This window comes from Emiliania huxleyi (genome assembly GCF_000372725.1).
Source record: "Emiliania huxleyi CCMP1516 unplaced genomic scaffold EMIHUscaffold_107, whole genome shotgun sequence".
Lineage (NCBI taxonomy): Eukaryota > Haptophyta > Isochrysidales > Noelaerhabdaceae > Emiliania > Emiliania huxleyi.
In genome coordinates this window covers 432,625-458,728 of record NW_005201984.1, presented here as the reverse complement: position 1 = coordinate 458,728, position 26,104 = coordinate 432,625, and the positions used below count along the sequence as shown (strand labels likewise).

Genomic DNA, 26,104 nt, shown 5'->3' with positions numbered 1-26,104 from the left:
TGAGCCAGATGTGTCAGATCGGCACCGTGGCCTCGGAGATGGAGGCGGAAGAGACCGACCATGACGAGACGGTATATAGGCGGGGGCTCGGAGACGCCTCCGCGACCGCCTGCAGGAGAGGCGAGGCGGGCCGGGCGCGACACCCGGTTGTTGATATTGGAGAGGCGTCCCTTGGCCTTCCTCTCCTCGGTGGCGCGTTTCAAGATACCGAACTGGGGAAGGGGGGGGGCGGGTACAGCCTAGGCAGCATCGGGGCTCCCGCGCGCCTTCCTCGCCCAGGTCGCTCTCGTCCTGCGAGAGGAGCGTGAAGCCTACGGGACGTGTCCGGACAGGTCGTGGACGTGTCGCGGCCCTCGTCCTGCAGGAGGCGGGGGAGGCCGGTGTAGTCGGTGTGCTCGCCGTATCGGACGGCGGAGGAGGCCTGCTCCGAGGCGGAGAGGGCGGGGTAGTAGGCGAGCCGCAGCGACACCTCGGCGTGCGGCGAATAGAAGCGCTCAAAGTAGTCTGCCGGCAGGCTGAGCGCGGCGGCGGTGAGCTGGTGCAGGCAGCCGAGGACTCGGAGCAGCTCGCTGTGGTAGGTCGAGGCAGGCTTGTCGAGGCAAGTCGGCGCCGCCGCGGGGGAGGCCGGCTTGAAGATGAAGGACTCCACCAAGTCGGGCGGCGCCGCCGCGCTCGCCCCGGCGCTGCGGCCGCCGTCGCCGCCGTGCGTGTCCCGCGTGCGTGAGACAGCCTCGGTGCCGATGCCGGTGTAGCCGCCGAGGGGGTTGCCGTACGGACCGTGGCAGTAGGCAGCCTTCGCCTCGGCGCTCCGCTCGAAAAACTCGTGCGCCGCGGACCGCAGCGCCCCCACGACCTCTGGCGCGACGCCGTGGCCCGCGACGACAGCAAAGCCCACGTCACTCATCGCGCGGTCCCAATCCGCAGCAGCTCGCGCGCGAGCGGCGTCGTCGTGCGCCGCCGGGTTTGCGAAGGGCGAGATGTCGATCGTGGCGACGACCATGCGTGCGACTCGCGCTGTATACTCGGCCTCCTGCCGCCGACCAACTCGGGGTCTGGGGCTGGCAGACCCCAGCCTGGAGCCCCAGCCTGGGGTCTGGGGCTGGCAGCCCCAGCGGGGTGCGGGGCAGAGCCCCGCGAAGAAAATTTCGTGCCATTTTATTGACTTCTATTGGCCGTGAGGAGGCATTCCTCGAAGAGCTCCCCTCCGTCCATGTACCATGTTCCACTTATACTTCCACTTGAACGCCGCCCCGGCCTCATCCGCTCCTCCGCCCCGCTCTCCGTCGCCGAGGCCCTGACTGACCGCAACGCGATGGCACAATGCGCCGATCTCCATTCTCTGTGCCTCACCGCGACACCTCGTGTGCCAGCGGCCCCCGCGGCCGCCGCCACCACGTAGTCCTCGTCTTCCATTTGCGGCGGGCGCCCGGCAGCCAGCGGCAGCCGGCGGCAGGCAGCAGCCAGCGGCAGCGAACGCAGTACCACGGCAATCGACTGGTCGGCTCTGAGCTCTGTGCCAATTCGCCGCCCTCGCGCTCCAACTCGTCCCGCCAACTCGTGTACCCCCCCCCCCAAATCTTCTGGTTCCACTTCCTACATAACTATTTTTCTTTCCCTCAGGAGGACCCTGAGAGACGGATAAAGTCTTGTAGTTGCCTATGATTTGCGAAAGATACACTCGATGTATCTCCACGGTGTATCTTCGGCGTGTATCTTCGGCGTGTGTCTTCATTATAAAGGGTGTATCTTCGAGTCACGAGTGTATCTTCGAGTGTATCTTCGGTGTATCTTCGCCCGGACACGGCGTGACACGCCCCTCGCCGCCGGTTTCAATATAAAGATAAATACAAAGATCAAGAAAATAAGCGCCGGCGGCGTCGCATCAGGCGGACCGCACAGGCGCTACCGCTTGCGCTATAGGACCTGCGGCTTCCTAAGTCAACTTTTTGAGATCCTTTTGGCTTAGCTATAACACCCGAGTTCATAATGACAAATCTCGTGCTTCACGTCAACACACCGAGATACAGTCGAGATATGACCGAGATATTTTCAGAAAGTTCGTATAGCTTGAGCCAAAAAGGCAAAATGAGGAGGCCGTCCTCTCTTTCTCTCGTCTCAAAAAGTTGACTTAGATCTTAGGAAGCCGCAGTCCCCAGCGTCCGAGAGTGTCACCGGCGCTTATTTTCTTGATCTTCGTGGCCACGGCCACGACACTCGCTCCAGCTGCCACCCTCGTTGAGATCGCGCCAGCGCACCACCATCACGCGGCAGCCTGCCGCGACCTTCGCGGCCGCTTCCCCTCTGGCTCCTCCGCGGTGACCGGCGCAGCCTCCCGCCGCCGTCCACCTCCACGCGGCGGCTCGGCCCGCGCCTGCTCGCCCGCCGCCTCATCCACCGGCTCGCAGGGCGCCAAGCTCTCGGCCCGCACGGCGAGGACCTCTCCGCGCACCTGTTCTCAGCAAGACTCGTCAAGGGTCGCCGCCCACACTGCGAGGCGGAGCGGCCCAGGTCGCTGCGAGTGCGCCTTGACCTTCCACCGCCCAGCCGTCGCCTTGCCGGTGCACCGCTTCAGCACCTGCGCCTGCGCGCCGTTGAGGTCGGCGCGCGACGCGAGGCCAGTCAGCGTCGCCCACCCGCCCGCCAGGATGGCAGCCGAGCCTGCCCCACCCGAGGCCGCGGCCCCGCCGCACGCCGCCTCGCCGCTGTCTGGAGGCGCCCCCTCCGCCGTCCCTCGCTTTGCGCGCCCCCCCGCCTTGTCCTTGCCCTTGCCCTTCCCCTTGTCCTTGCCCTTGTCCTTGCCCACCGCTTCCTCGCCCGCCGCCGCCGCCCCCGCCACCTCGCCCGCCTCCGCCGCCCTGGCCCCCGCCTTGACCCCCTTCCTGCCCCCCGCCTTGCCTTTGGCCTCGCCTCCCGCCTTGCCCGCCGCCTGCCCCTTTACCTGCCGGGCCGGCACGAAGGCCGTCGTCCTCCCTCCGACGGTGTCAAAGTGGATCCGGCCGAGCGGCGACGCCATCGAGCCCGACGTTTGGCCCTGCACCGGTGGGCGGCGAGGAGGGAGGCGAGGGAGGGAGGGCGGCGGTCAGGCGGAGCGGGAGGGGTGCGGGCGGGCTTCAGGGACGGTCGGGAGGGGGGTGTGGGCCGGGCTTGCGCGCCTGCCAGCGGTGGTGGAAGAGCCAGCCGACGGGGAAGTCGCAGCCGCGCTCGAGGCGGCCGCACGCGGCAGTGCAGACGGCGAGCACCTGCGCGTGGATCGCCGCCAGCTGCTCCTCGGAGAGGCTCTCGCAGGGCGCCGCCGGCAGCACGCCCGCCTGGTACAGCACTTCGTCAGCCACCCAGTTGCCAACGCCGCAGACGACGCGGCCTTGGTCGAGGAGCGCGGCCTTGATCGGCGCGCGCACCCGCCGCAGCACGCTCGCGAACGCCTCAGCCGACGGCGGGTCCGTGACCGGGTCGGCGGCGAGGGCGCTCAGCGGCGGCCGGGAGAACGGGTCGGCGCCTCGGAGCAGCACCCGCCCGAAGCGACGCGGGTCGGTGAAGGCCAGGCGGACGCAGGGCGCGGAGACGCCCGCTGCATCGGCCATCAGCAGCTCCAGCTTGGTGAAGCGAGGCGGCCACGCCGTCTCGTCGACAGCGAATGACTTGTAGACGGGGGCGGCGACGCCCTGCACGATCACAGCGCCGGTCATGCCCATGTGGATAAGGAGGCACGCGCAGCAAGCGCCGCCCTTGCTCTCGCCGAGCTCCAGCCAGAGCTGCTTGCCTCGGCGACGCACGCCGAGCACCCACCGATCCTGCAGCGTGATGGCCAGGACGTCGGGCGTGACTTCCTCTGCAATCACCTTGTCGTCGAACTGCCCTTCACGCGGCCCGCCGCCCTGCTCCACGGCAATCAGGGTGGCGATGCGGCGCCCAAGCGTCGCAGCCTCGATGGTACTGCGCTGGGCCTCCACCTCCGGAAGCTCGGGCATCGTTGCGCGCGGCTTGGCACTGTGGAAGTCCGCGAAAGGTCTGCGAGAAGAATTTTAAAATCCGGCGGGACCCAGCTGCGGACTGGCGCGTGCTAGAGAAGATTCCGCGCTTTCTTGTTGCGTTCTTTCTTTACCCGGTCGGCAATTCCCTCGTTCGTTCACTTTCGCGCGCAACAGCTCTCTCTCTCTCTCTCAACGCGGTCACCTTCGAGAGAGTTGTTCACCTTCGCGGATCGCGCGCAGAAAGAAAGAACAAATGACAACGCATACGAGCGACCGTCCTGGGAGGAGGACAGACAGACGTCAGATGACGTCCCACCTTTGTTTGCAGGAGGATTTTGGCAAGGGGGAGGGCGAGGGGCGGCGCATCGCACGCGGAGAGGGACTTCTGAGCGACTGACTACACACACTCGACGAGGGGGAGGGGGCCTCTTTCACATAGGCGACATCTCGGCGGCACGTGGGTGGCAGGCTCTGGGCACTAGGGCAGGCTCGGATCCTCCCCCTGGTGCGACATGTCCGACGCGCGACGGGCATCGGGCAGTTCAGGCTCGAGACGGAAGTTCACGGCTGAGGGAGGGTGTAGAGGATGTAGAGTGTAGAGCGCTGTAGAGCTGTAGAGATGTAGAGCGCTCTGGAGCGCTGTAGAGCTGTAGAGCTCTACATCCGCCGCGGGACGAAGCGCCTCCGTTGTAGAGCGATGTAGAGCGCGATTTTGCTGTAGAGTATGTTGTAGAGGCTCTACAGCCACAAACCGCCGGGAAGGCAGTGACTCAAAGAGGTCGAGCCGCGCTAATGGGGTGTCTCCGAGCTTACTGGAGCTCTGATGGACGGCCCTGACTATCCCTGACACACAGAGAGTCACTCTGATGGCACACAACACCCCATAACTGCGTCATCACCAGCCTGCCATGCGTCGCCGGTGCCGCATTCGTCGCTGTGCTTCTTTAGCAGGCGGTGGACTGTCGGCTGCGAGGACGGTCGCATTTGCGCGAGGCGAGGCGAGCATTCAGACGCGTTGCATGCGCCATGACTCGCGCCAGCGCGTGCGGGAGCTCCTGGCTGAGCGTTGAGTCCAGGCGAGTTGCGCTGGCCACGATCGCTACGCCGAGCCGAGCTGACGCGCCGAGGCGCCGGCCAGTCGCAGCCGTGAGGCATGCCATAGCAGCAGAGGCACCTGCCACCCATTGGGCGGGCAGACAGAAGGCCAGGGCCGCACTGGCAAGTGCAACGCGCCTCATGTCGGAGAGCGACCGTGCCTCGTTCGCCGCTTATGATGTAGAGTTTGTCGAGCACTTGTCGAGCACTTGAGCACTTGATAGGGTCGATTCCGCATGGTACGGGACCCTCCGATCGTCTCGCCCTCCCTCACTGGTGTGTTCATTGGGGGGGGTCATAACAAGAGTTTGTTAGAGATTTCACGTTGTAGAGAGAGCGCCTCTACATCGCTCTACAACGGAGGCGCTTCGTCCCGCGGGCGCGGCGGATGTAGAGCTCTACAGCTCTACAGCGCTCTACAGCGCTCTCCAGCGCTCTACATCTCTACAGCTCTACAGCGCTCTACACTCTACATCCTCTACACCCTCCCTCAGGTTCACGGGGCTTTGAACATTCTTCTTGGCTCGAGTGGGAGCGGCGCGGTCGCGCTAGCTGAGGGCAAAGCCAACTTCTTTCTTTTTTGAGAGCGCCTTCGTTGTTAATAATACAAACCCAATGGTCCCTTGTCGCAGTCACACACACACACATACGCACACGCCGCTCCGCACCGCACGCCTAGCACCGCGCGCCCACCCGGGTAAAATTGTGCGTCATGCTGCCCGGCGTTTCTCACTTTCCGGGACAGCCCCGCCCTTTTGAGGCAGGAGGGTGTGACGACTACCGTCTACCCCGTACGCCCTGCCGCTTCTACCCCATCGCCGACCGCCCATTCCCCCCTCCTCGTTCCCCCCTCGTGTTCTTCAGCCTCGACAACCCCCGACCGACGTTGAGCTTCCGCGCAAAATTTTTCTTTTTCGGGCTGCTTCGGCGTACGCCCGACAGCAGCAAGAGTGCTCTCTCCTCTCAGGCCGCTGCCCTCACCGATGCTGTGGGCCGCCTCCCTCTGCAGCGCCGCCGCTCTTGTCGTCGCGACTCGGCCGAGCCAGCCCGCGCTGCTCTCATCCAACGTCCTTCGCGCGGCGCCCATCTTGAGCAGCGTGGAGGACGACTCTGCGGAGGAGGCCCGGCGCTCTGCCCTCCGGCTGCCGCCGGAGCAGCCCGATCCCGGCCCCGACGACACGGGCGATCCGCTGGGCGGTGGCGAAGACGAGTTTTTCCGGGCCGCCGAGGCGCGTGTGCGGCGGCGGGCGCGCGATGGGCACTACGAAAAGTTGGGCACCACATCGCGCTCGCTCCCTCTCGTGGCTTTGCTGGCGCAGGTTGGCCTCGGTGGCGCCCTCTCGCTTGGCTTTGGCTATTGCTGGCTCGTGCGGGCGGAGGCGGACGCGGGAGCCGGCTGGGCGGTCGAGGCGCTCTCAAACGCGGACGCATGGTTCATTGGGCCCGCACGGCTCGTATTTTCGCAGCCGCCGGGCGGCCCGCTGACCCTCGTGTACGCGCTCGCAAACGCACTCAATGTGCTCCGCTGCCTTCCTCTCCTCTTCGATCGCGTGCTCGTGGCGCGACTGCCGGGGGCGGGAGAGACGCAGACGGGCGGCGACACGGGCGCGGACGGGTAGATTGCGTCTCGAAAGGTTGGTTTTTTGGTCTGATATATGTGTGTATGCGTGATGCGTAACTTAATGGCTACCAGCGTGCAACGCTGCCAGTCCAACGCCCCCTCTCCCCACGACAACGACTGGCTTGGCCGCCGTGGCGGCGCCGTGTGAGCGGAGCAGCTGTTCACATTCGACGTGCTCCCAGAAGATAGCCTTGTCCAGCGCCGTGTCGCCGTCGGAGACGACGACGGACAGGTCGGCCCCGGCGGCGATCAGCACCTCGAGGCAGTCGTCATGCCCGTACCGGGCGGCGACCGAAGCCGCGGTCCACTTGTCTGCGTTTGTCACATTTACGTTTGCGCCGGCCTCGACGAGAAGCCGGGCGAGCTCGTGGTCGCCGTTGAGGCAGACCCACCAGAGTGCGGTCGTTCCGAGCTCGTCCTGCCAGTCGAGGTCGGGCCGCACCTCTGGTGCTCCGCAGTAGCTGCCGCCCTCGCGCAAGAGGCGCTTCAGCTGCTCCCGCTCCTGCGCGCGCGCGCACGCGTGTACCTCCCAGCCGAGCTCCCAGCGCACGGCCCTGTGTGTGCTCTCGTCATCGCTCATCGCGCGGCCCTCGTGGAACGGCTCAGCCAGGATGCGCCCCCCGACGCGGATAAAATTCCTATGCAAACAAAAGAACTCTATCTGAAGACAGGCTCGAATAGAAGGCGAACGGCGACGGCTCGGTTCGTGTTCGCCCCGCGACGGTGCGACTGAGCCTGCCGCGCTCGATCTGGGAGCCACTCGGCGCCAGTTCGAGCGGCGGTCGGCTCGGCCACTGCGGGTGCGACGCATGATAGAGCATGTTGGGCGCCGCATCGTGTACTACCGACCCACGCCAAGGCGCGGGGCGGTGGTGCTCGCCGGCGCTCGCGGTGCTTCGGTGCTCGAGCGCGCTCAACATTGTGGTCGTTCAGGGCGGCTCGCACAGCGCCCGCAGGCACACACACACACACACACACACACACACACACACACACACACACACACACACACACACACACACACACACAGCCCCTTCCCCTTCCCCTTCAAGACCGCAAAGGGCGAGGACACGCGCAGGGGCCGCACCTCTAGCGAAGCCCACAGAGTGGGAGACTCCTATCACCGCCCTGCCACCCACGTGAGCCTTTTGGCCGCCTCTGTCAGTGTGCCCGTGGTAGTGAGAGACTGCTGGTGAGAAGCCGGAGGAAGGTCGCTAGTCGAGAGAGATCGCCAGTGGAATAGGGAGTCCACCGTGCTGCGAGCCTGTCGCTGTCCCTTGTCAGGAGCAGGAGAACTAGGAGAGCGCAACCAGTAGGAGGCCCGCGCCTGCCCCCGTGCCGCCGGGTGCAACCTGTCCTATACGAGAGAGGAATCCCTGGGACCCTGTCGTGTGGGTGAACCCTGCCCAGCCCCCCTCCGTGTCGCGATGCGCTCCCCGCTCCCGTTCCCCTGTGTCCCTGATCGTCCTTACAAGATCCTGCTCGTGCAGGTGGGGACCCTGTCTGTCCTTCTCCCACCCCTCGTTTGGCGTGCCCGTTTTATTTATTTATTTATTTAGAAGGAAAGAGATAAGTTTACAAGAAAACTCCTCGCACAACACTGGGCACGGGACTGGCGCGCACTCGCACTGGCACTAACACAAAAAAGAGAATAATAAAATAACGTACGGGCCCTCAGCGGACCTCCCTCTCGCGCTGCTCGCGCCGCCCCTTGGCCTCGAGCGCCTTCTCTGCCGCCGCGCGCGTGCCGCCGCCGCTGCGGCGGAGTGCGCGGCTGCACCTTCACTGTGCGCCGGGGAGGCGTTGTTGGAGGCTAGGACGCAAGCGTCCGTCGCCCTTTTCAAACTCGGGGCCCACTCCGCTACGCTCCGACCCGAATTTGGAGGGCCTGAAAAGTTTAAGGTGTTGCTGCGCAAAAGGGTGGGGAGCCGCGGCGGCGCCGCAGGCGCGGGCGCGCAGTGGTGGAAGCACGCTAGCCATACACACTCACGCAGAGAAGCTGACGGTCGGGGTCGTGACGGCTCGAGGGTGCGCACACTAGCGGCCGGACGCCTCACCCGCGGACGCCCTCACCCGCACGCGCACCCTCCAACATCGCCGCCGAGCCCAACGCCCTGCCGTCAATCTCGACGAGCGCCGCACACCTGCGCGGACAGTGGGCAGACGTTGCCGCCTTGTGTCCTCGTGTGCCCGGAAAGCCTCGAGCCGGCGCGCACCGGTGGCAGCGCAGGATGAGGCGGCAGCAGTGGAGGGTTGGGGCGCATTCGCTGGCCCCGACGCGCCATTGACTGGGTCGGGGTGGTTCCTCACCCCTCTGGTTTCAGTCAAGCGGGAAGAGTCTGTGCAAGGGGGGCGGATGGGGCTGGCTGCGTCACCTTGGAGCATGAAAGCTTCCTACAGTAAGGGTGTAAGGCTACTCGAGTACGCAGCACCTTGGCTTGGCCCCCGAGCGGGGAGGCGGTCGACGACGCGCAGCATGGCGGTGAGCGCAGCCTGACGACGCGTCTTGATGGACGGATCCTTCTGCCGGCTGACCAATTCCGCCCACCTCTTGACCGGCGGCTTCGTCACCAACATGCGCTCGAGAGGCGGAGCAGCCTCGATGCGATCCAGTTCGGTAGCTATCTTGTCGCGCAGCGCATCGTCAAAAGGCAGGTTGTTACAGGCGTCGCGCGCGTCCCCGAGGTCACGCAGGAGGCGCCCCCCTTGCCCTTGCTTCGGTACCTCCCGCAGCAAGCGAGGGTGAGCGCGCCGTAGAGCTCAATCCCAGCGCAGGCGAGCACCCCCGTGTGCACCGCATCGGAGTTCTTGCCCGTCTGCAGTATACGGAAGTGCCTGTAGGCCGTTGCATTCTCAACGGCCCACCCAGCTACCCCGTGTGCCTGCTCGCCAAAGGACAAGTCGCGCTCGTGCTTGCACAGCATTTGCCAAGACAGCCCGTCGTTGCATCCCTGGAGCTCCCAATTCCTCATGCGGAAGCCGCTGCTCACTCCTTGGCGCAGGCAATAATATGAGACAGACAGCCACCGGTTTTCGCCGATATCGACGGACATCCAGCTCATCGGCACGTTTCTCGTGTTATTTCGCTGTCTGCCATCATGCCCGTGCATCACAAACGCTCAGGGCAGCTGTGGCTCCATCGCCGCTAGCATTAAGCCGCTGCGGTGCGGATTGACGTATGGCTGAGTCCTTCCTGCCGTTGCGATCCAGTAAAGCGCGCCTTTTTCATCGAACCTGTGAGGCTCGGCGTGGGTGTATCCACCTAGCTGCTCTGGCAACGAGTCAAACTCGCAACTTATTGTGACACCGCAAAAATCGAAGATTATCTGGCTGCATGGCTGAAGGCAGAGGCAGCGGTGAGCAGAGCAAGAAGGTGTAGAAACGCGAGGACTGCTCGTTCGCCAGGGCTGCGGGCGATAGCTCTTCCATAGCGACACGAATCAATAAGATAGCTCTCGTCGGTCTAAGAACTCCCTGTAGTCTTTGTTCATCAACTTCCCCATCGCATTGCAGTAGTGCCTGGTGACTGAGAACCCCATGAACCAATACTTCTTCCTCTGCAGGGCTGGCCAGTCAAGTGGTTGCTGAGTGCGCACGCAATGGTCGTCGAGGATGTGCAAACTAGGATCACAGCCGGATCGGTCTTGCGAAAGATCCGGTTGTCGCGATCGAGGGTCCTGCACTCGTGAAAGTCGTACACTATGCCTGCGCACCTAGCTTGGAGCTTGCAAGTGGGGTCCTTCACCTTGTCCTTCTCTTTCGTGCAGCAGTGCGTGTCTACGCCCGTACGCCTTTCTCTCCTTCTGCGGCCAGGGACACGTGCTGCGAATCACTGTTGGGGCCATCGTCGGCGAAGTTGTTGGGACTGTAGGACTAGCTGCGGGCACGGTTCCGGCTGTGGGCGCTGCTCCGGCGGGTGCAGCATTTACCAGAGGCGGCTCCATATGTGTTGCAATAGCCCCCGGCGCTGTGGTTGCTGCAGTGCTCCCGTACAAAACGGAGCGATGTCTTGGCACCAGCTGAAGGCTTGCGTCCGTCCACGGCCCAGATCACATGGTTTCTGCACGGTATTCGGATTTTGCTATTTGTTCGTGTGGGGGTATAATGCAGATTTGTCAATTGTACCGCGTCTGCGACGCGGGCGCCTTGCGGGCAGAGCCTTAGCCACCCTTTATATCTTGCGCGGTCAGAAATTCCTCTTCCCCTCTCAAAATGTGTAAAAAAGAAAAAGAACACCCGCTCCCGCCCCCGATCGCCGACTGTGTTTCCGTGCTGCAGAGCAATGCCGCCGAAGCCCGCCCGCGCGCCGGTGCTCATCGCCGGCGGCGGTCCGGTCGGCCTCTACACGTCGGTGCTCCTCTCGCGCTTTGGCGTGCCCTCCATCCTGCTGGAGCGCCAGCGCGCAGGCATCCCGCACCCGCGAGCGCACCTCATCAACACGCGCTCGATGGAGCTGTTCCGCGAGGTGGGGCTCGACCAGCGGGTGGAGTCGCTCGCTCCGCCGATGCGCGAGTGGCGCGAGTTTCGGTACTGCCGGAGCCTCCTTGGCCGACAGATTGCGTGCGACGACCACATGGCGACACCGGCGTGGGACGTGCTGCAAGAGGCGTCGCCCGCACGGCTGACGCACGTGTCGCAGCCGGGGCTCGAGGAGGTGCTGCGCGAGGAGGCGGCGCGCCTCGCCCCCGAGGCCGGCTCGCAGCTCCTCTTTGGCTACGAGTGCGCCCACTTCGACGTGCTGCCCGGAGGAGGAGTTCGCGTCGAGGCGCGGCAAGCCACACGCGGCGGCGGCGGGGAGGGAGGCGGCGAGGGCGAGGTGATCGAGATGGAGGGGAGTGCTCTGCTCGCGTGCGACGGTGCGCACTCTCCCGTCCGCCGCGCGCTCGGCCTCCGCCTCTCGGGTGCTGCCTGCTGCAGCGGGGCTTCAAGCGCGTGAGGAGGCGCCGTTGACACGCCCAGCCGTACATAGGACCGCCTCCGCTGCAGCACTTCAAGAGCGTGCACTTCCGCGCGCCATCGCTCGCTGAGCGCCTCGCTGAGCGGTGTGGCCGCGCCCAGACTCGCGTCCCCGAGCTGGCCGCCTGGAGCCGGCCGCCCTCCCCGCGCCCACCTCTGGCCGCGCTCTCCCCCTCCCCAGGCCGGCGATGCTCTACTTCGTCTTCCACCCGGAGGCGGTGGCGGTGCTCGTGGCGCATCACATGGGGCGCGGCCTAGGCTCCCGCCCGGCCCTCCTTCCACGCTGAGCCGCGCCTCTTCACCGCTGTTTGTCCGGGCAGGCGCGGCGAGTGGGTCGCGCAGCTGCCCTTCTTCCCGCCGCTGCAGGACTGGATGTTAGTCTGTACCATCATGCTGCGATGTCTCTCAACAGTGCCGCCCTCCTTCCCACCGCCGCAGGACGGCACGGCGCTCGACGTCGCCGAGTGCGGACGGATCATCGAAGAGCTCGTCGGCGGGCTGCTAGCCGACCCTCCGCGCTGCTCACGACACCGACCCATCGCATAATGACACCGGCCCATGGCACCGCCCCATGACACCGCCCCATTACGCGTCCCCTGGCACGTCCTTGACGCGTCCCCTGGCACGTCCCTTGACGCGTCCGCAGGCGGGCCTCTCCCGGACCTCTCTGTCTGCTCGGCGGGCGCGTGGCGCATGTCCGCCAAGGTCGCCCAGCGCATGTCGGTTGGACCGGCACGCCACGCCCTCGGCGGCGCAGGCTCACCGCGGCCGAGCCGCGGGCCCACCGACGGCCTCGGTGCTGCTCTCTAGGTTCACTTGCTGGGCGACGCGGCGCACCAGTTCCCTCCTGCGGGCGCCTTCGGCATGAACACCGGCCTGCAGGACGCGCACAACATCGCGTGGAAGCTCGCCGCGGTCCACCACGGGTCCGCGTCGGAGCGAGCTTCCCGTAGGCGGAGGGTCGAGGCGGTGGATCGAGCGTGAGGGGCTGCCTTCCGCGAGTAGGAGCGGCTCCTCTCGAGCTACGACGCCGAGCGCCGCCCTGTCGCCCACGCCAACGCGCGCCTCGCCGTCCACAACTACGAGCGAGGCCTGAGGGTGGCTGAGGCGCTCGGCCTGCCCGCTGCAGCGCCCGACCTCGCGGCGGGGGCTCTGGGCGCCGCGTCGCGCGCCGCGCCCGCGCCGGTCGCGAGGGCGTTCGGCTCGCGCCGCGTGGCGCAGACCGCCAGCGCCGCCCTCGACCTCGCCCGGTCGGGTCTCCTCTCCTCCTTCGGAGACCGCGAGAGCGGAGCTGCGCGCGCGACGCCGCTCGCGGACCGACTCAACGCCGCCGGCGCAGCGGCCGGCGTCGGCGACGCGCGGGTGGCGGCGGCGGCCGCCGTCGTCTCGGAGCGACGCGCGTTGCCGCTCCTGTTTCCTCGGCACGAGCTCGGCTTTGCGTACCCCGCTCGCGACGCGCCGCGCCGCCAGGCCCTCGGCCTGGACGAGACTGAGGCGGAGGTGGAGGACGAGACCCTCCGGCTGTGCGGAGCGCCAGGTGCGCGGCTCCCGCATGCCCGTGAGCGCGCCCGTTCCACTTTTTTGACCCGCCCTGCACCCGTCCAGGCACGCGGCTGCCGCACCACTGGCTGCACGCCGTGCCGCGCGGGAAGGAGGGCGGGCCCGAGGAGCGACCAAAGGCGGACCCTGCGGAGCCGGTCTCCTCACTGGACCTCCTCCATGCCGCGTCCGGCGGCGGCGAGATCCTGCCGCCGGAGAGCGTTTCGCCCGCCGCCTTCACTCTCTTCGTCGACGCGGAGGACGCAGGCTACTGGGGCGGCGGGGCGGCGATGCTTCTGCGCTCCAGCGGCGGTTCGGAGCGCGACGCCCCGCCGCCGATGCTGCGCGTAGTCGCCGTCGCCACTTCGGCCGTGGAGGAGCTCAGCGCAGCGGCCGCACCTGGCGCCCTCCTCGTGCAAGACCCGGGGGGGTGGAGGAGCAAGCTGGCGGCGAGCCCGGCTTGCGCGGTGCTGGTCCGCCCCGACGGGCACGTCGCGTGGCGAGGAGAATCCGCCGAGGAGGGTGTCGCCAGTGCGCAAGACGCAGCGGACCGGCTTGAGCAGGTGATGCGTGCCGAGCTACGGAGATGAGTGTGAGGGTTCTCGATCGGTGTTGTGTGGGTTGAGTGCGGCTACATACATCCGAAGAGCGCCGTACCTGAGTGTGTGCATCGCTCCTCTTCCACATCTACATTTTGTGTCTTGTGATGAATCGGTTGCGCAGACTGTTTTTTTGTTTTTCGTTCCAACGAATGAAAACGGTCAAACTCTGTGCCGGTCTGCGCGGTGGAAAAAGAGGATGATGTTCGAATGAAAATCCGGCACCGAGGCCTGGGGCTCTCAAGCCTCACAGGCTCAGCCCCCCCCCCCCCCCCCCTGAGTCCCCCAGTGGGTCGTGGCCAGGGTCGTGAGAAGCTACTGACTTGTGACTAGCTTCAAGATGCACAGAGCGCGCGGCGCGGGAGCGAGAGCGTACTTTTTGAGTTATCTCCCGCACGCTCAAGCTGGACCTACACACCTGAAACGCCAAGCGCCGGTTCGCCTTCGCACTCACATCGTGTTGCTCCCATCAAAACTCGCGTGTCAGGGGCGTAGATTGCGGGGTCGAGATTACTTCTTCACCATCAAGAGTGCCGCGCCCAGTGTCCCAACAGCGGCGGCAGCTCCTGCTGCGAGCACGGTCGACTTCTTCTTCTCCTCCGCCACCTTGGCGTCGTACTCGATCTGCGCTGCCATGAGCTCGGCCGTGGCGTGCTGCTCTTGCATGCGGTCGACCATCGACGGGCGCACGGTAGAGGTCCTTTCTGAGGCGATCGAAGCCCGTTCGTCCGCGGTGACGCCCTCGACTATAAACATCTTGTTGGAGTTCTCAAGGTGGCGAATTCGCTTCACGTCCGCCTCGACCACTGCCGGGTCCGGATGGCTGAGGATGCACTGGCCGGTCGAGGTGAAGAGGTCGATCGTCTTGCTGATTGAGTCGCCCGGCGAAATGTCCTCGTCGACGTGGACGTACGACTTAAAGTTCTTGATCTCCTCGTAGCCCGGGCACGAGACCACCTTGCCGTCAACGTAGGAGACGAACATTATGTTGCAGCCGCTGCCCTTGAAGGGATAGGCGGGCGCCGAAGGGAGCTCGTTCCAAGCCGCGTCGTCGAGGTAGCAGTCGATGCTTGCGGTGACCTACGCCATGGCCGGGGGCGCTCTGAGCCCGAGGCCAAGAGCAGGGCTCCGACGGCGTTCACCACCTGGTTGTAGCCCCCGGTGAGAGCTGAGGCCAGCGGCATCCATGCGCCATTGCCGCCATGGCACCGGCAATTGATCTCGACCAAGCACGGGCCTTGCGCAGTCATCATGATTTCGCTGTGGCTCGGCCCATTCTTGAAGTGGATCGCGTCCAGTGCGCAGCGGGTGTATTGGATCAGCCACTGTGCTGTCTTGGACTGGGGGTTGACCGGCACCATTCCTGTGCGGGGAGGCGCGGGCATTGGTCTGTGAAAGGGAACGGCGATTGTGGGCTGAGCAGGGGAGCACACCAAAGTAGACAAACTGCGAGCCGTTGCGCGGCCGCTTGTCATACTGCCAGACCATCATCGTCTTGTGGTATCCGTCCTTTGACACCTGGTCAACCACGTACCTGCAGCAGGGGAGAGGTGAGGCCTGAGGGCCGGCAGCGCTGGATGGGGACTGTGCTTGTGAGAGCGCACTCGGTCCCCTTGAGAAACTCCTGGATGCACACCGCGGCATCGGAGGCTCCAATCATGCGCTGCGAGTTCATGAGCAAGTGAAAGTGCGCCTGTGCCTCCTCTTTGGTTCGCACTAGCTTGACGCCCTCGGATCCCGCGGATTCCACCGGCTTCACGACAATTGGAAACGGCTCGGAGTCAACAAACTCCTCTATCTCGCCCTCCCAGACCTTGCCGTCGAGACCGCGGACGGCGCGCACTCCAGTCTTCTTGACAGCATTCTGTTGCACCATCTTGTCCCGCCGGTTCTCCATGCCGTTTGCAGTGGTGTTGCCGCGCATCTTCAGGAATTCGGTCAACTTGTCACACACCTTGACGCCGCTCTCGGCGCCGCACATGATCGCGAGCGGCGGCTTGCCGCCCGAGAGCTTGACCACGTACGCCGCCGTGTCTTCGATCGTCGGCCGCTCCTTGAGCTCGCAGAAGTAGCCTTTGGACTCCTTCCACGCTGCCGTCTCCTGGTTGACATGGTCTTCCATCCCCGCGCATTCATCCGTCCAGAGAGCGATGACCTCGTAGCCCCTCTTGGAGACCTCAACCGCCAACGCACCGCCGGTGGTGGCCGGATCGACCACTACCACCACGCCTTTGCTGATCGGCATGGTGTAAGAGCCCGACCCGACGAGGCCGACAGGCGAAAGAACGCGCGGACGGTCGGAATATATAAATCGGATCAGCTTCGGCTGCTGTGCAAAAGATTGAAAGGAAGAGTAATACATGAAAAACTCGCCGCGACTTTCGTTTTCTGTTTTCTTAAAGGAATTTTTTCTGCCCTTCGCGCGACGACGGGCGCTCGCGCCCATTGCGCACATCAAGGCCATAGGATCCGCCATAGCGCAGAGCGACCAATGCTGCAAGCAGGATCCGTATGCACGTCCAGCATCCCAAAGGATGCGCTGACCGCAGGCTGCGCTGCTTGGTGCTCTCTGCGACAAAAGACGTCGCATTGCGAATTCTGTAAGTGTCGCTCGTGTGAGTTCTGCGTGCCCGTTGAGTTGATCGACCACGTGTATGCCTCCGCTGGCGCATCTATGGTGGACTGCGAGGATGCGATCGAAGTGTCTCCGCCGCTGGAAGAGGTCAGCATTGACATGTGCAAGGCTGCATGTGACGATGCGTTTCCGGAATGCCTCGCCTTCGACTATTCTGGCAGAGGCGGCAGATGTACCCTCCGAGTCGGTGATGGCGAGCCGGTTTCATTTTGTGTCCAGCTCGGCGCATCGACATTCTGGCGGGTCGAGGTGCCATCGGCAGATGCGGACGATGCGAGAGTCGCAGCAGCCAACGCTGCTGAGGCCGAGTCTGAGGCGGCCGCGGAGGCCGCAGCGGAGGCCGCAGAGTCTGAGGCACCTCGTCGTATCATAGTACAGGGCGAGCGACTACTCGACTCCAGCAGTGGCGAGGAGCTGCTACTGCACGGGGTGAACATCTTTCTCGATTATTTGCGCTTCGACGACATTGCGCTCTTGCGGAAGCTCCTTCCTGCTGCCAACCTCGTGCGCCTTGTTGGTGTGTTTTGGCATGATGCGCCACCTGCCCCGCCGCCAACGGACGGCTCCTCTCCCCCGTTTTGTGCCCCTGCTGACCGCTGCTGCGTTGACGACGAGTCTACCGGCTACTTCGCACCTCACTGCCTCGACGCGCTTCGGACCGCTGTGCAACGTCTCGCCGACGCAGGCTTTTGGGTCATCATCGCCGCGAAGGCCAGATTCGCGGCGGGGGAGTCCTACCCAGAAGCTGCCGACGTCTTCCACGACACAAGACTTGCGAGCGCCTTCGAGGCAATGTGGAGACACATAGCGGGAGCGATGGTTGACCAGCCCATGCTCGCGGGCTTCGAGGTCATGTCTGAGCCACGCTCGAAGGTCACTGAGCAAGCAACGGTCCGGAGGTTTTACGAGAGCGTGTGCAGCGGTGTGCATCTTGCCGATCGCCGCATCCCCATACCATGCGTCGTTGGTCCGACACCATACTACAAGGTGTGGCAGCTCAATTCGTCAATGATTTTACAACTGCCGACGGGTGCGCCTATGCCTGATGTGCTCTACACCTTCGACTTCTATGACCCGTGGGACTTCATTACCGCCGAGCCAGCCGCTGAAGGCTTGGGATACCCTGGCGACTACCCTTGTGGGGTCGCATTCCGGGGATGGGTCCGCAATTTTTGCGACAACGCGTCGCAGGTTGTGCGCGTCGACCGCAGCTGGCTGGAGACGCTCCTTGACTACCCATCGACCCTCGCACGCACACACCGGGTGCCCGTCTTTTCGAATCAGTGGGGTGTCAAGCACTCGGTTCGCTCCGGCCGGCTAGCTTATGCCTCGGACGTGGCTGGTTTGTTTGAAGAGCGACGCATCCACTCAGCTCTGTGGATATGGCGCTCGTACCGCAACGAAAAGTGGGGGTTTGAGCTCGTCCACGAGGACAAGGAGCGCCGCGAGACGGAGGACGTGCCATTGATGCGGCTCCTCAACGGCGTGTGGAGCGGCCAGGTCAGCTCACCCTCTCCCAGCTTGCTGCCGCCTCCGCCGCCACAAGAGGCGGAGTCGCTGGCTATGGGTGGGCGCTTCAAATGCTCCACCGCGCTGGACCCACTCGCCAATTGTTGGTCTCAGCGCTGTTGCTCAGACCCTGCTTACACTTGCTACGTCAACTTCCCGACGCTAGCCCACTGTCGCACGGGTGCGTGCCCCGCCGGTTGGGCGTGCTCCTTCGCGAGCGCAGGAGCACCGTCGCTCCCACCGCGCCCACCGCTCTTGCTCTTGCCACCACCTCAACCACCGGCATTGGCACCGGCTCCGGCATCGGCGCCGGTTCCAGAGACTTTCGATCCACCGCCACAACCCCAGGGTCCGCCGGAGGCCGCCTCATTGGAACGCCGCAGAGCACCCTTGTTCGCCGGATTTCTACTCCTTCTGTCTTGCGCCCTCTGCTTTGTGCGCGCCGCCACGATGCTGCTGAAGGTGAGGCGAAACGGGTTCGCAGTGATGCCGACTGATGAGCCCGACGCTGCCCCAGAAGCGCTGGCGCATCCACACGACTTCACAGTCGTGTCGCTAGCAGACATTCGGGACGGTGGGCTGCAAGCCAGCCAGCCACGCGCATGCCACGAGCCGGCTGAGCTCGACGATGTTGCTTGCCATCCCGTTTGCACGACCGCTACCTTCGCGCGACCGCCTGATCCCCCACCTGCAAGCATATACGCACGCCGTGGCCCAGCTCACGGCCGACCCAGTCGCACTGGTCTCAGCCTAATTCTGGCGGAAGAGCAAGAGGCCGCGCACGCTCGGGGGCTGCAGGCGCCTGCGCGACGATCCAAAGCTGGCAAAGGGAAGGCGAAGCTCGGAGTGCGGGTGGTGGGCGGAAGAAGGTCAGTTTCCTGAATTAAAGTGAGCTGTCTTAGTTACGGCTCCCTCTCTCGCGTAGTAGATGTGTGTGGGTTTTGCCACTCCCGCCGCGGTGTGTTTGAATCGTCTCAATCGAAGATAAAGGGTTTTGCTCCCGCATGTTCCCCACGTAGCATACGCGCGCGCTCAATCCAAAAAGAGGGGCACAATAAACGCAGGCGGGGCGCTCAACACACTCCACCAGTCTGACTCGCAAAAATGAGCTCTCCACGCTCCACAGTGGCAGTGCGGGGCTACACGTGGTGGAGGGCCTCGCGCGGGTGCGTCGGCCAGTCGACGCCATCGCCCGGCGGCCGCGTGCGGCTGACCAGCGTCCACCCGAGGTAGGAGCGGGTGCGAGGCCCAAAGACTTGCTCCGCGTTGGCGCGGTAGCCGAGCGAGTACTGGTTGCGGAAGGTGCGGCCCTCGCGGCGCGCCTCCATCGCGTCCATCCGGTTCGAGTAGAACTCGATCGTCGTCTGGTTGGTGAGCACGAGGTAGACGTGCCAGAAGAGGAAGATGCCGAGCGCACACAGCACCTACGGGAAGGGTCCGAGCAGAGTCCGAGAAGGGTCCGAGAAGAGTCCGAGACGCCGAGCAGAAGCTCGCCGACGAGCAGAGCACCGCGACGAAGAGGACGGAGGAGTTGCGGGCGGAGAGCAGGTCGTGGCCCTGCAGGTGGCCGAGGAGGCAGGTGCACATGACGAAGACGCAGCCGGCGGCCAGGTGCAGCAGGAAGAGCAGAAAGTACCGGTAGTTGAAGAAGCCGACGCAGTTGTTGACCCACGGGCAGTGGTGGTCCATCTTCAGCACGCACCGGTTGCACACCGAGCAGTGGTGCGTGCGCGCCGGCTTGGGCACGCGGCACCGCTTGCAGAAGCGCACGCGCGGCACCGTCGAGTCGCGCGTCGCCCGCTCCGCCGCCGCCTCGACCGCCGCGAGGTGGTCGCCGGGGAAGCCCGGCCGGGTGAGCAGGCAGCCCCAATAGTTGAAGAGGATGTTGAGGAGGAGGTAGATGCCAAACGCGTGCACGAGCCCGCTGGCAACGACGCCGTAAGGCGCGGTGACGTACACGGGCGCCAGGCCGAATATCCACTGCACCGACACGAGCGCGATGAGGCTGTTGGCAAGAACCACCTGTGAGGCGGCAGGAGAGTGTGCGAGAAGAGAGAAGGGAGCGAGAGAGGTCGCGGCGGGATGTGCTCCACGCAGGCGCGCACCAGAACTGGCCCAACGACTCGGAGCAGCAGCGAGAAGGCCTGCAGCGTGGGTGGGCAGAGTCGGAGGAGAGAGCGCAGCACGACCGCGCGCCAGCGCCCGCACCCAGTCGATCCAGCCGATGGCACTTAGTACAACACGCTGGATGCAGCGACAGTTGACGACGCGCTTCATGCAGGTTTGCGGCCGCGCTCAGGGTGATTAGCGCTTGTGGCACTCGGGTCTCGCGCGCTTATGGCGCCTGGTGCCGCAGTGCAGAAAAAAAAATAACGCACCTGCCCTCAGCGGAGCTGGGAAGAGGACCGCCGCAAGCGGCGTGGCGTGGAGCGGTTGTGCATCCCTCCGGGGGCCCCTCTGCGCCGGGGAGGCGTTGTTGGAGGCTAGGACGCAAGCGTCCGTCGCCCTTTTCAAACTCGGGGCCCACTCCGCTACGCTCCGACCCGAATTTGGAGGGCCTGAAAGTTTAAGGTGTTGCTGCGCAAAAGGGGTCGGACACAGGGCGCAGCTCATGCTAAGAGCTAGAAGAGGAGATAGAGAGAACAACCACCCTGTCCCGTTATTGCGTACACCAACACCACAAAGGCTCTCTCTCTCCTAGACAGAAAAACAAATTTGGCGCGCGTGCGCGCAAGGTCTGCTAGTAAATAAATAAATAAAACGGACACACCAAACAAGGGGTGGGAGAAGGACAGGGTCCCCACCTGCGCGAGCAGGATCTTGTAAGGACGATCAGGGACACAGGGGAACGGGAGCGGGGAGCGCATCGCGACACGGAGGGGGGCTGGGCAGGGTTCACCCACACGACAGGGTCCCAGGGATTCCCCTCTCGTATAGGACAAAGTTGCACCCGGCGGCACGGGGGCAGGCGCGGGCCTCCTACTGGTTGCGCTCTCCTAGTTCTCCTGCTAGTGGAGCACTTGGTGCGGTATGTGAAATGTTGTTTTTTCTTATCACGGTGTTGGGTGCCTGCTCGAATGAAATCGATTTTCTGTGGTGCAGCACGCCATCGCCCTGGAAGATGACGGAGCGCCACCTTTTCCAGAACTACTTTCGTACGGTGTGCTCATATACCCTCGCTTTGGCCTCTCCGTCCACCCACCGCCGTCGCGCTCCAAGACACCATTGCCGCTGGCCCATCACCGTTGCGGCAGTGCTCACTACCGCCACGCTACTGGCCATGTCTCCCTCCCGCGTCCCACAGACTACTCAGGCGAGTCGCAGGCCGACCGGTGGATGGCGTATGAATCTACGATGCAAGACGAGGACCGAGCATTCATCGTGGGTCTGAGCGAGTCGGAGAAGCAGGAACTGCAGCAGATGAAGGAGTTCGAGCTTCACCAGGCGCACACCAAGGACATCGAGGGCGACGTCATCCAGGGAGTGGCGAAACACACCTGCATTCTGCCGCTCAACGGATCGTATGTCGGCGTCAACGGAATACTAGTCTGGTCACCGAAGGTCACGCTCCTCTTCTCGGCCTCGCCGCTTGCGACAAGCTGCGCGGACATGCCCGTCCTCCTGCTGGTCCTCGTCCTCGTGAGCATCCTCGTCGCCATCAGCTCAAAAGGTGCACCACTGAGGAAGCATACGGTCGCGCACGCAGCCTTCACCAGTCCATCTCTGCTGCTCCCTCCCCGTGAACCCTGCAGGGGGCTCGGCAACAGCCAGGGACGTCGCGCTCGAGCAGTTCGCGAAGAAGAAGTACCCGAGGTGCACGCCGTCCAATCCCCCTCGTCCCGAAACGTTGCCTCCGTTGCGGTCTCCTCTCCCCAGCCATACCGCACAATCATACGCTTGTAACCAGCTTGCTACCGACCGCTCAGGTACTCGCAGCTGTAAAATGAAAGAGCAACTCCCCCGATGCATGCGCCACTGGAGTCGCTTCTCGCGGCGCTGGACCGATCGCCACGTGCAGGTTACTCGCGGGCAGAAGCTTGTCCGAAATGGTTGTGTCGGAAGTACGAGAAGAGACGCAACACGTGTCTGTGTCGTGTGTTGAGCAGAGGTAGGGACCCACTAGTGTCTCGCCCTCGCTCACAGGCGTTCATTGGGGGACCGCATGGGAAAGGGGGGAGGGGGGGGGGGGGGGCACATCATCTCCCTGATTGATGGGCGAGGCTGCTCGATGGGCGAGGCGCGAGCGCAGTTGGGCTGGACCTCCCCGCAGGCACCCCTGCGCCCTGGCATCATCATCAGCAGCCAGCACAGCACCGTGCCTGGGATGGTCGGTTCTTGGTAGAAGTAAGATGTCGCTTGTCGGCGGCGGCGGGGCGGGGTTGTGCTTGTGGCTTCTGAGTTATGAGACTTTTGAGAGTGCTGTGGTCCCAGTCGCCGGTGTGTGGGCGCATTAATGTGCGGACTGGAGAGAGGCGGAGCACACGATCGTCATCGAGATCGAGAACTAAATAAATAGATAAAACTGACACCTCTACTAGGAGATGGGTAAACAGGAGCCAGTCCCCGCCCATGTGCTCTTTTTGTGCAGGGTTCTCTCTCTCTGTCTCTCTTTGTGTCTCGCGCGCGGGAAGACAAATCCCCTCTCGGCCAAAATGCAAAAGGAAAACGCACCTCCACCCAGGCACCCCTCGCACAGCTAAGCATCTACTCCCGCGTCAGTACGCTCCAGCACACTCACAGGCCCCAAAGACACCCTCTCCCTCGAAACTTGACAAAAATCCCGCACACACCACACCCCGAAACAGCAACACGCAGCACACGCAGCACCATCTCACCACTGTATACATGCAACTCGCACACATAAAATGATACAGGCGAGCGCCTCTCGCACAGTCCATAGCCAGCGTCAGAGCTCATCGTACTGTATATCGCCGCGAGGTATCCCCTTCTTGAAGCTCTCGAGCTCGTTGCAAATCGAGCAGCTCTGTAAACCGACGTGCGCAGTAACCAGTGAGTGGGACGCAATGTCCAGTGAGTGAGGCGGGGAGGATCCCCCGGGATGGCTTGCCTGCGGACACTGCTTGAGCATTCCCTTCTCCGAGCAACGTCCGGCCGCTGCCCACTCTTGACACGCCTCGTCCCGGTCGTAGCAAACCGCCGAGCAGATGCCACACGTGCGAGGGCACAGCGGCAGCACAGTCTTTGGATCGGCCATGCAGGCCTATGTTGAGGCCGCGGTGGCTGAAGAGGCACGGGCTGCGCGGCTCCCTCTGAATTACTGTTGAGGAGCGCCTGTGCCCCGAGTTCTGAGCAGAGAGTCGCGTTGGTGTCGGCGCAGTGGCGAGCGCCGCACACGTCGCATGAGTCTGGGCAGGACGGGAGGACGGCTCCGGGATTCCTCTCGCATTCGCCGGCAGCAGCCCACCCAGGGCAGTCAGTTCGCTGATCCTGCGCCCACACCTCAATTCTTTAGTCGGGCTGGCGGCGGCAGGTGTGCGGCGTCAGGCGGCGCGCCTTGCACTCGAGGTCGCACACGCCGCAGGCGACAGGGCATAGTTTAAGCATGTAACTGGAGTTGTCACTGCACGCGCCCTCCGCCGCCCAGCGGACGCAACTCTGCATCATGTCCTTGCAGGTGGGGGTGCAGATGCCACAAGAGGTTGGGCAGTTGCGGACCATGGTCTCTGCATTCGTCTGACACTCGCCGCGCCGCGCCCATTGCGCGCAGTCATCGTGCATGTCAGCGCAGCGGTGGCTACAGCTTCCGCACGACAGCGGGCAGTGCACCTAGGAAAGTTAATTCCTTCTTACGAGAACGAACTGCCTCGAGCAAACTGCAGTGTCCTGCTCTAAAGCGGCAAGAGCTCACCGCTAGCCACGCCGCATTAGGGCCTTGGCACTCTCCCTGCTTGGCCCAGCCGGAGCAGGCCGGGTTTTGGTCAGAGCAGAAGCCCAGGCTGGAAGCGTATTCCCTCTCCTCGTATTCGCTGTCACGCAGAGAGCCACGGTGGCAGTGATCCGCCACGCATTTGTCGCACAGCACCGGAAGAGTGATGTACTCGGAGCAGCAGGAGTCGCAGACGGTGCACCCGCGAGACGGGTTGCACTCGTTTGCCGAGGCGCCGCCGCGCCCCACCGGCGCGGCCGTCGCGCGCGGCAGCGTCGCTAGCAGCAAAGCGACCTTCATCGAGTACGTCACGCGCGTCATCGGGCGCTGCTTTTTCTTTTACCTTCCTCCCTCCCGTGTTGTAGCGGACACTTTCCACCCTGTCCAGGCGAAATTCTCGGCCAACGATATTATTACTGCTCCGCCGTACCCCCTGCCGTCCGTTACCGCCGTGCCGCCGTACCGCCGCTCCCACAGTGCCGCGCCCGCCGCGCCGTATGTCCCGCCGTCCGATGTCCTGCCTGCCGTCTGCTGCCGCCGCGCCGCCTTACCGCCGACCCTTACCGTGCCGCGCCGCCTTTACACACACACCTTACTTTCTGCTCGACCGAGTTTGCGCTGATGAGCGAACCGAGCCGCCGGGTGCCCCGCAGCGGCCTCGCTGGGCCAGAACATCGGCCCCGAGTGCTCCGCAGCAGCCTTGCTGGGCCAGAACGTCGGCCCGCGAGGTGGGGTGCTAGTCTGGGACCCATACGTGGCAGTTCCCTTGCTCCAAGCGCTTGCGCTTCGGCGGTAGTGATCTAATCACCCGAATACCACGTTCGGATCGCTCCTCATCGCAAACCCTGTCAGCAGTTCACCTACGGGTATGTTCGTAAGAGCTACCATCGGAAATTCTTGTTTGGCGCCGCCGTTTTTCTACTTTCGCCGCCCTCGGCGTAATACGGCGAGAGCGAGAGCGCCTCCCTGCCCGTGAAAAGACCTACTGACTGACGACCGGACGGTCAGGGAATGTCTGCCTTTGGCAAGCTCGTCGATCAGCTTCGGTCACAGAACTACGTCGCTCACGACGCTGAGGCGCCGCGCACCTTTGATGGCGTGCCACCCTCGCCGTCGCTGTGGGACCGTGCGCGGCAGGCCGCCGGCGTGGGGCCTCCAACAGCGCGCGAGGAGCTGGTCGACCAGGTCTGTCCGAGCATGACTTTCCAGCAGCGACTATACGCATTTGCCATCTGCTTCTGCATCAGCGTCGCAATCTCGATCACATCGGTCTTTTCCGTCGCGCAGCTGATCGGTGGCAGGCCAGGCCCGTTTGCCGTGAAGTGCGCTTGCGGCGTCTGGGCGCAGTCCGGCGCGCTAGTTGACAGGCCCCGCGCCCTCCTCGTCAGGTACACGCTCGGCAACGTGCTCTCTCTCCTGTCGACAGGCTTCATTCTCGGCCCAAAGCGGCAGATCAAGAACATGAGCCACCCGACCCGGGCCGCCTCGGCGCTGGTCTACATCGGTGCGATGGTGGCGACGCTCGTCAGTGCGGAAGGGCCACGGCGCCGCCGCTCACCAGCCCGCCCGTTCCGAGGGAAGGCGTCTCTGTAGGTGCGGTCGGTTTGCAGAACGCGCTGCTTGTGCTCGTGAGCGTCATCGTGCAGTTTGCCGCAATGGCGAGCGGGACAGAGGGTCGGCATGGCGGGTCCATCGCCGTCATCTCGCCCTATTGCCCGCCTCAGGCGTGGTACGTCCTCTCGTATATACCCTACGGCCAGAGAATCGCTTCGTCGTTCGCCGCGCGCTTGCTGGGCCCGCCAGAAGAGCGGCCCGCAGCCCCGCCTCGTTGCCGTGGGATCTTCAGCTCGACGCCCCGTAGGCTCGTCGGACGAGGGCTGACGCTGCACTGCGAATCAGGAGGGTGCGTGACGCGAGGTGCATGTCGGCGGCCGTAGGTAGGTGGAGGCTGCTGTGTGGTGTGTGTGTGTCTGTGCACACCTGTATGTGTGTGTGGCAGGAGGAGTATACACAAAATCTGTGTCTCTCGCTCTCTCTTCACACACACTTCTCTCATCTTACGACAAGGCGCACACGGCACACCCACACGCGCAACACATACACAGTCACACACACACACACAGATCGAGCGCCGGTCCCTGACCCTCCCAGCCTCTCCGCCCGCTCTCCCGTCTCCGTCTCCCACACACCGTCCCACGGCCACGCGCTTCCGACACACAGAGCTCAGAGGGATAGAGTACCTAGGTACAAAATCTGGCCGCGAGCTGCGAGCCGATCCTTCACAAATCACAG

At 64.2% G+C, this 26,104-nt stretch overlaps 11 protein-coding genes across 11 annotated transcripts; 5 read left to right on the top strand and 6 right to left on the bottom strand.

Annotated features, from left to right (window-relative positions):
* Positions 1 to 261: 261 nt before the first annotated feature.
* Positions 262 to 1,033, bottom strand: EMIHUDRAFT_466596 (hypothetical protein; the record flags this gene model as incomplete). Its single annotated transcript, XM_005792584.1, has 2 exons — positions 379 to 1,033; positions 262 to 311 (listed from the first exon to the last, which is right to left on the bottom strand). Coding segments are annotated over exons 1-2 (672 nt in total), but the record flags the coding sequence as incomplete, so codon positions are not given.
* Positions 1,034 to 2,455: 1,422 nt separating this feature from the next.
* Fpg1-2 (putative formamidopyrimidine-DNA glycosylase) lies at positions 2,456 to 3,984 on the bottom strand (the record flags this gene model as incomplete). Its single annotated transcript, XM_005792583.1, has 3 exons — positions 3,183 to 3,984; positions 2,873 to 3,031; positions 2,456 to 2,695 (listed from the first exon to the last, which is right to left on the bottom strand). The coding sequence occupies exons 1-3, from the start codon at positions 3,966 to 3,968 to the stop codon at positions 2,456 to 2,458; spliced, it is 1,185 nt and encodes a 394-aa protein (XP_005792640.1). The 5' UTR covers positions 3,969 to 3,984.
* A 1,223-nt stretch (positions 3,985 to 5,207) lies between these two features.
* Positions 5,208 to 6,685, top strand: EMIHUDRAFT_223098 (hypothetical protein; the record flags this gene model as incomplete). The annotated part of the gene is made up of 2 exons (XM_005792582.1): positions 5,208 to 5,266; positions 6,034 to 6,685. 2 exons carry the CDS (start codon positions 5,208 to 5,210, stop codon positions 6,683 to 6,685), a joined length of 711 nt encoding a protein of 236 aa, XP_005792639.1.
* Positions 6,686 to 8,361: 1,676 nt separating this feature from the next.
* On the bottom strand, positions 8,362 to 9,749 carry EMIHUDRAFT_108691 (hypothetical protein; the record flags this gene model as incomplete). Its single annotated transcript, XM_005792581.1, has 3 exons — positions 8,362 to 8,467; positions 8,745 to 8,831; positions 9,412 to 9,749. The coding sequence occupies 3 exons, from the start codon at positions 9,747 to 9,749 to the stop codon at positions 8,362 to 8,364; spliced, it is 531 nt and encodes a 176-aa protein (XP_005792638.1).
* A 1,220-nt stretch (positions 9,750 to 10,969) lies between these two features.
* On the top strand, positions 10,970 to 13,772 carry EMIHUDRAFT_466594 (hypothetical protein; the record flags this gene model as incomplete). Its single annotated transcript, XM_005792580.1, has 6 exons — positions 10,970 to 11,543; positions 11,657 to 11,729; positions 11,825 to 11,867; positions 12,454 to 12,612; positions 12,649 to 13,180; positions 13,249 to 13,772. 6 exons carry the CDS (start codon positions 10,970 to 10,972, stop codon positions 13,770 to 13,772), a joined length of 1,905 nt encoding a protein of 634 aa, XP_005792637.1.
* Positions 13,773 to 14,291: 519 nt separating this feature from the next.
* On the bottom strand, positions 14,292 to 16,026 carry EMIHUDRAFT_223094 (hypothetical protein; the record flags this gene model as incomplete). The annotated part of the gene is made up of 4 exons (XM_005792579.1): positions 14,292 to 14,861; positions 14,927 to 15,144; positions 15,215 to 15,315; positions 15,386 to 16,026. The coding sequence occupies 4 exons, from the start codon at positions 16,024 to 16,026 to the stop codon at positions 14,292 to 14,294; spliced, it is 1,530 nt and encodes a 509-aa protein (XP_005792636.1).
* Positions 16,027 to 16,272: 246 nt separating this feature from the next.
* On the top strand, positions 16,273 to 18,679 carry EMIHUDRAFT_223093 (hypothetical protein; the record flags this gene model as incomplete). Its single annotated transcript, XM_005792578.1, has 5 exons — positions 16,273 to 16,933; positions 17,102 to 18,106; positions 18,274 to 18,317; positions 18,388 to 18,499; positions 18,621 to 18,679. The coding sequence occupies 5 exons, from the start codon at positions 16,273 to 16,275 to the stop codon at positions 18,677 to 18,679; spliced, it is 1,881 nt and encodes a 626-aa protein (XP_005792635.1).
* Positions 18,680 to 19,064: 385 nt separating this feature from the next.
* EMIHUDRAFT_223092 (hypothetical protein) lies at positions 19,065 to 20,202 on the bottom strand (the record flags this gene model as incomplete). Its single annotated transcript, XM_005792577.1, has 4 exons — positions 19,065 to 19,349; positions 19,435 to 19,947; positions 20,031 to 20,069; positions 20,134 to 20,202. The coding sequence occupies 4 exons, from the start codon at positions 20,200 to 20,202 to the stop codon at positions 19,065 to 19,067; spliced, it is 906 nt and encodes a 301-aa protein (XP_005792634.1).
* A 1,059-nt stretch (positions 20,203 to 21,261) lies between these two features.
* EMIHUDRAFT_108686 (hypothetical protein) lies at positions 21,262 to 22,267 on the top strand (the record flags this gene model as incomplete). The annotated part of the gene is made up of 3 exons (XM_005792576.1): positions 21,262 to 21,595; positions 21,678 to 21,738; positions 22,069 to 22,267. 3 exons carry the CDS (start codon positions 21,262 to 21,264, stop codon positions 22,265 to 22,267), a joined length of 594 nt encoding a protein of 197 aa, XP_005792633.1.
* Positions 22,268 to 23,394: 1,127 nt separating this feature from the next.
* Positions 23,395 to 24,133, bottom strand: EMIHUDRAFT_223090 (hypothetical protein; the record flags this gene model as incomplete). Its single annotated transcript, XM_005792575.1, has 3 exons — positions 23,395 to 23,553; positions 23,795 to 23,983; positions 24,107 to 24,133. The coding sequence occupies 3 exons, from the start codon at positions 24,131 to 24,133 to the stop codon at positions 23,395 to 23,397; spliced, it is 375 nt and encodes a 124-aa protein (XP_005792632.1).
* Positions 24,134 to 24,991: 858 nt separating this feature from the next.
* On the top strand, positions 24,992 to 25,470 carry EMIHUDRAFT_47173 (hypothetical protein; the record flags this gene model as incomplete). The annotated part of the gene is made up of 3 exons (XM_005792574.1): positions 24,992 to 25,134; positions 25,201 to 25,340; positions 25,406 to 25,470. Coding segments are annotated over 3 exons (348 nt in total), but the record flags the coding sequence as incomplete, so codon positions are not given.
* Positions 25,471 to 26,104: the final 634 nt, after the last annotated feature.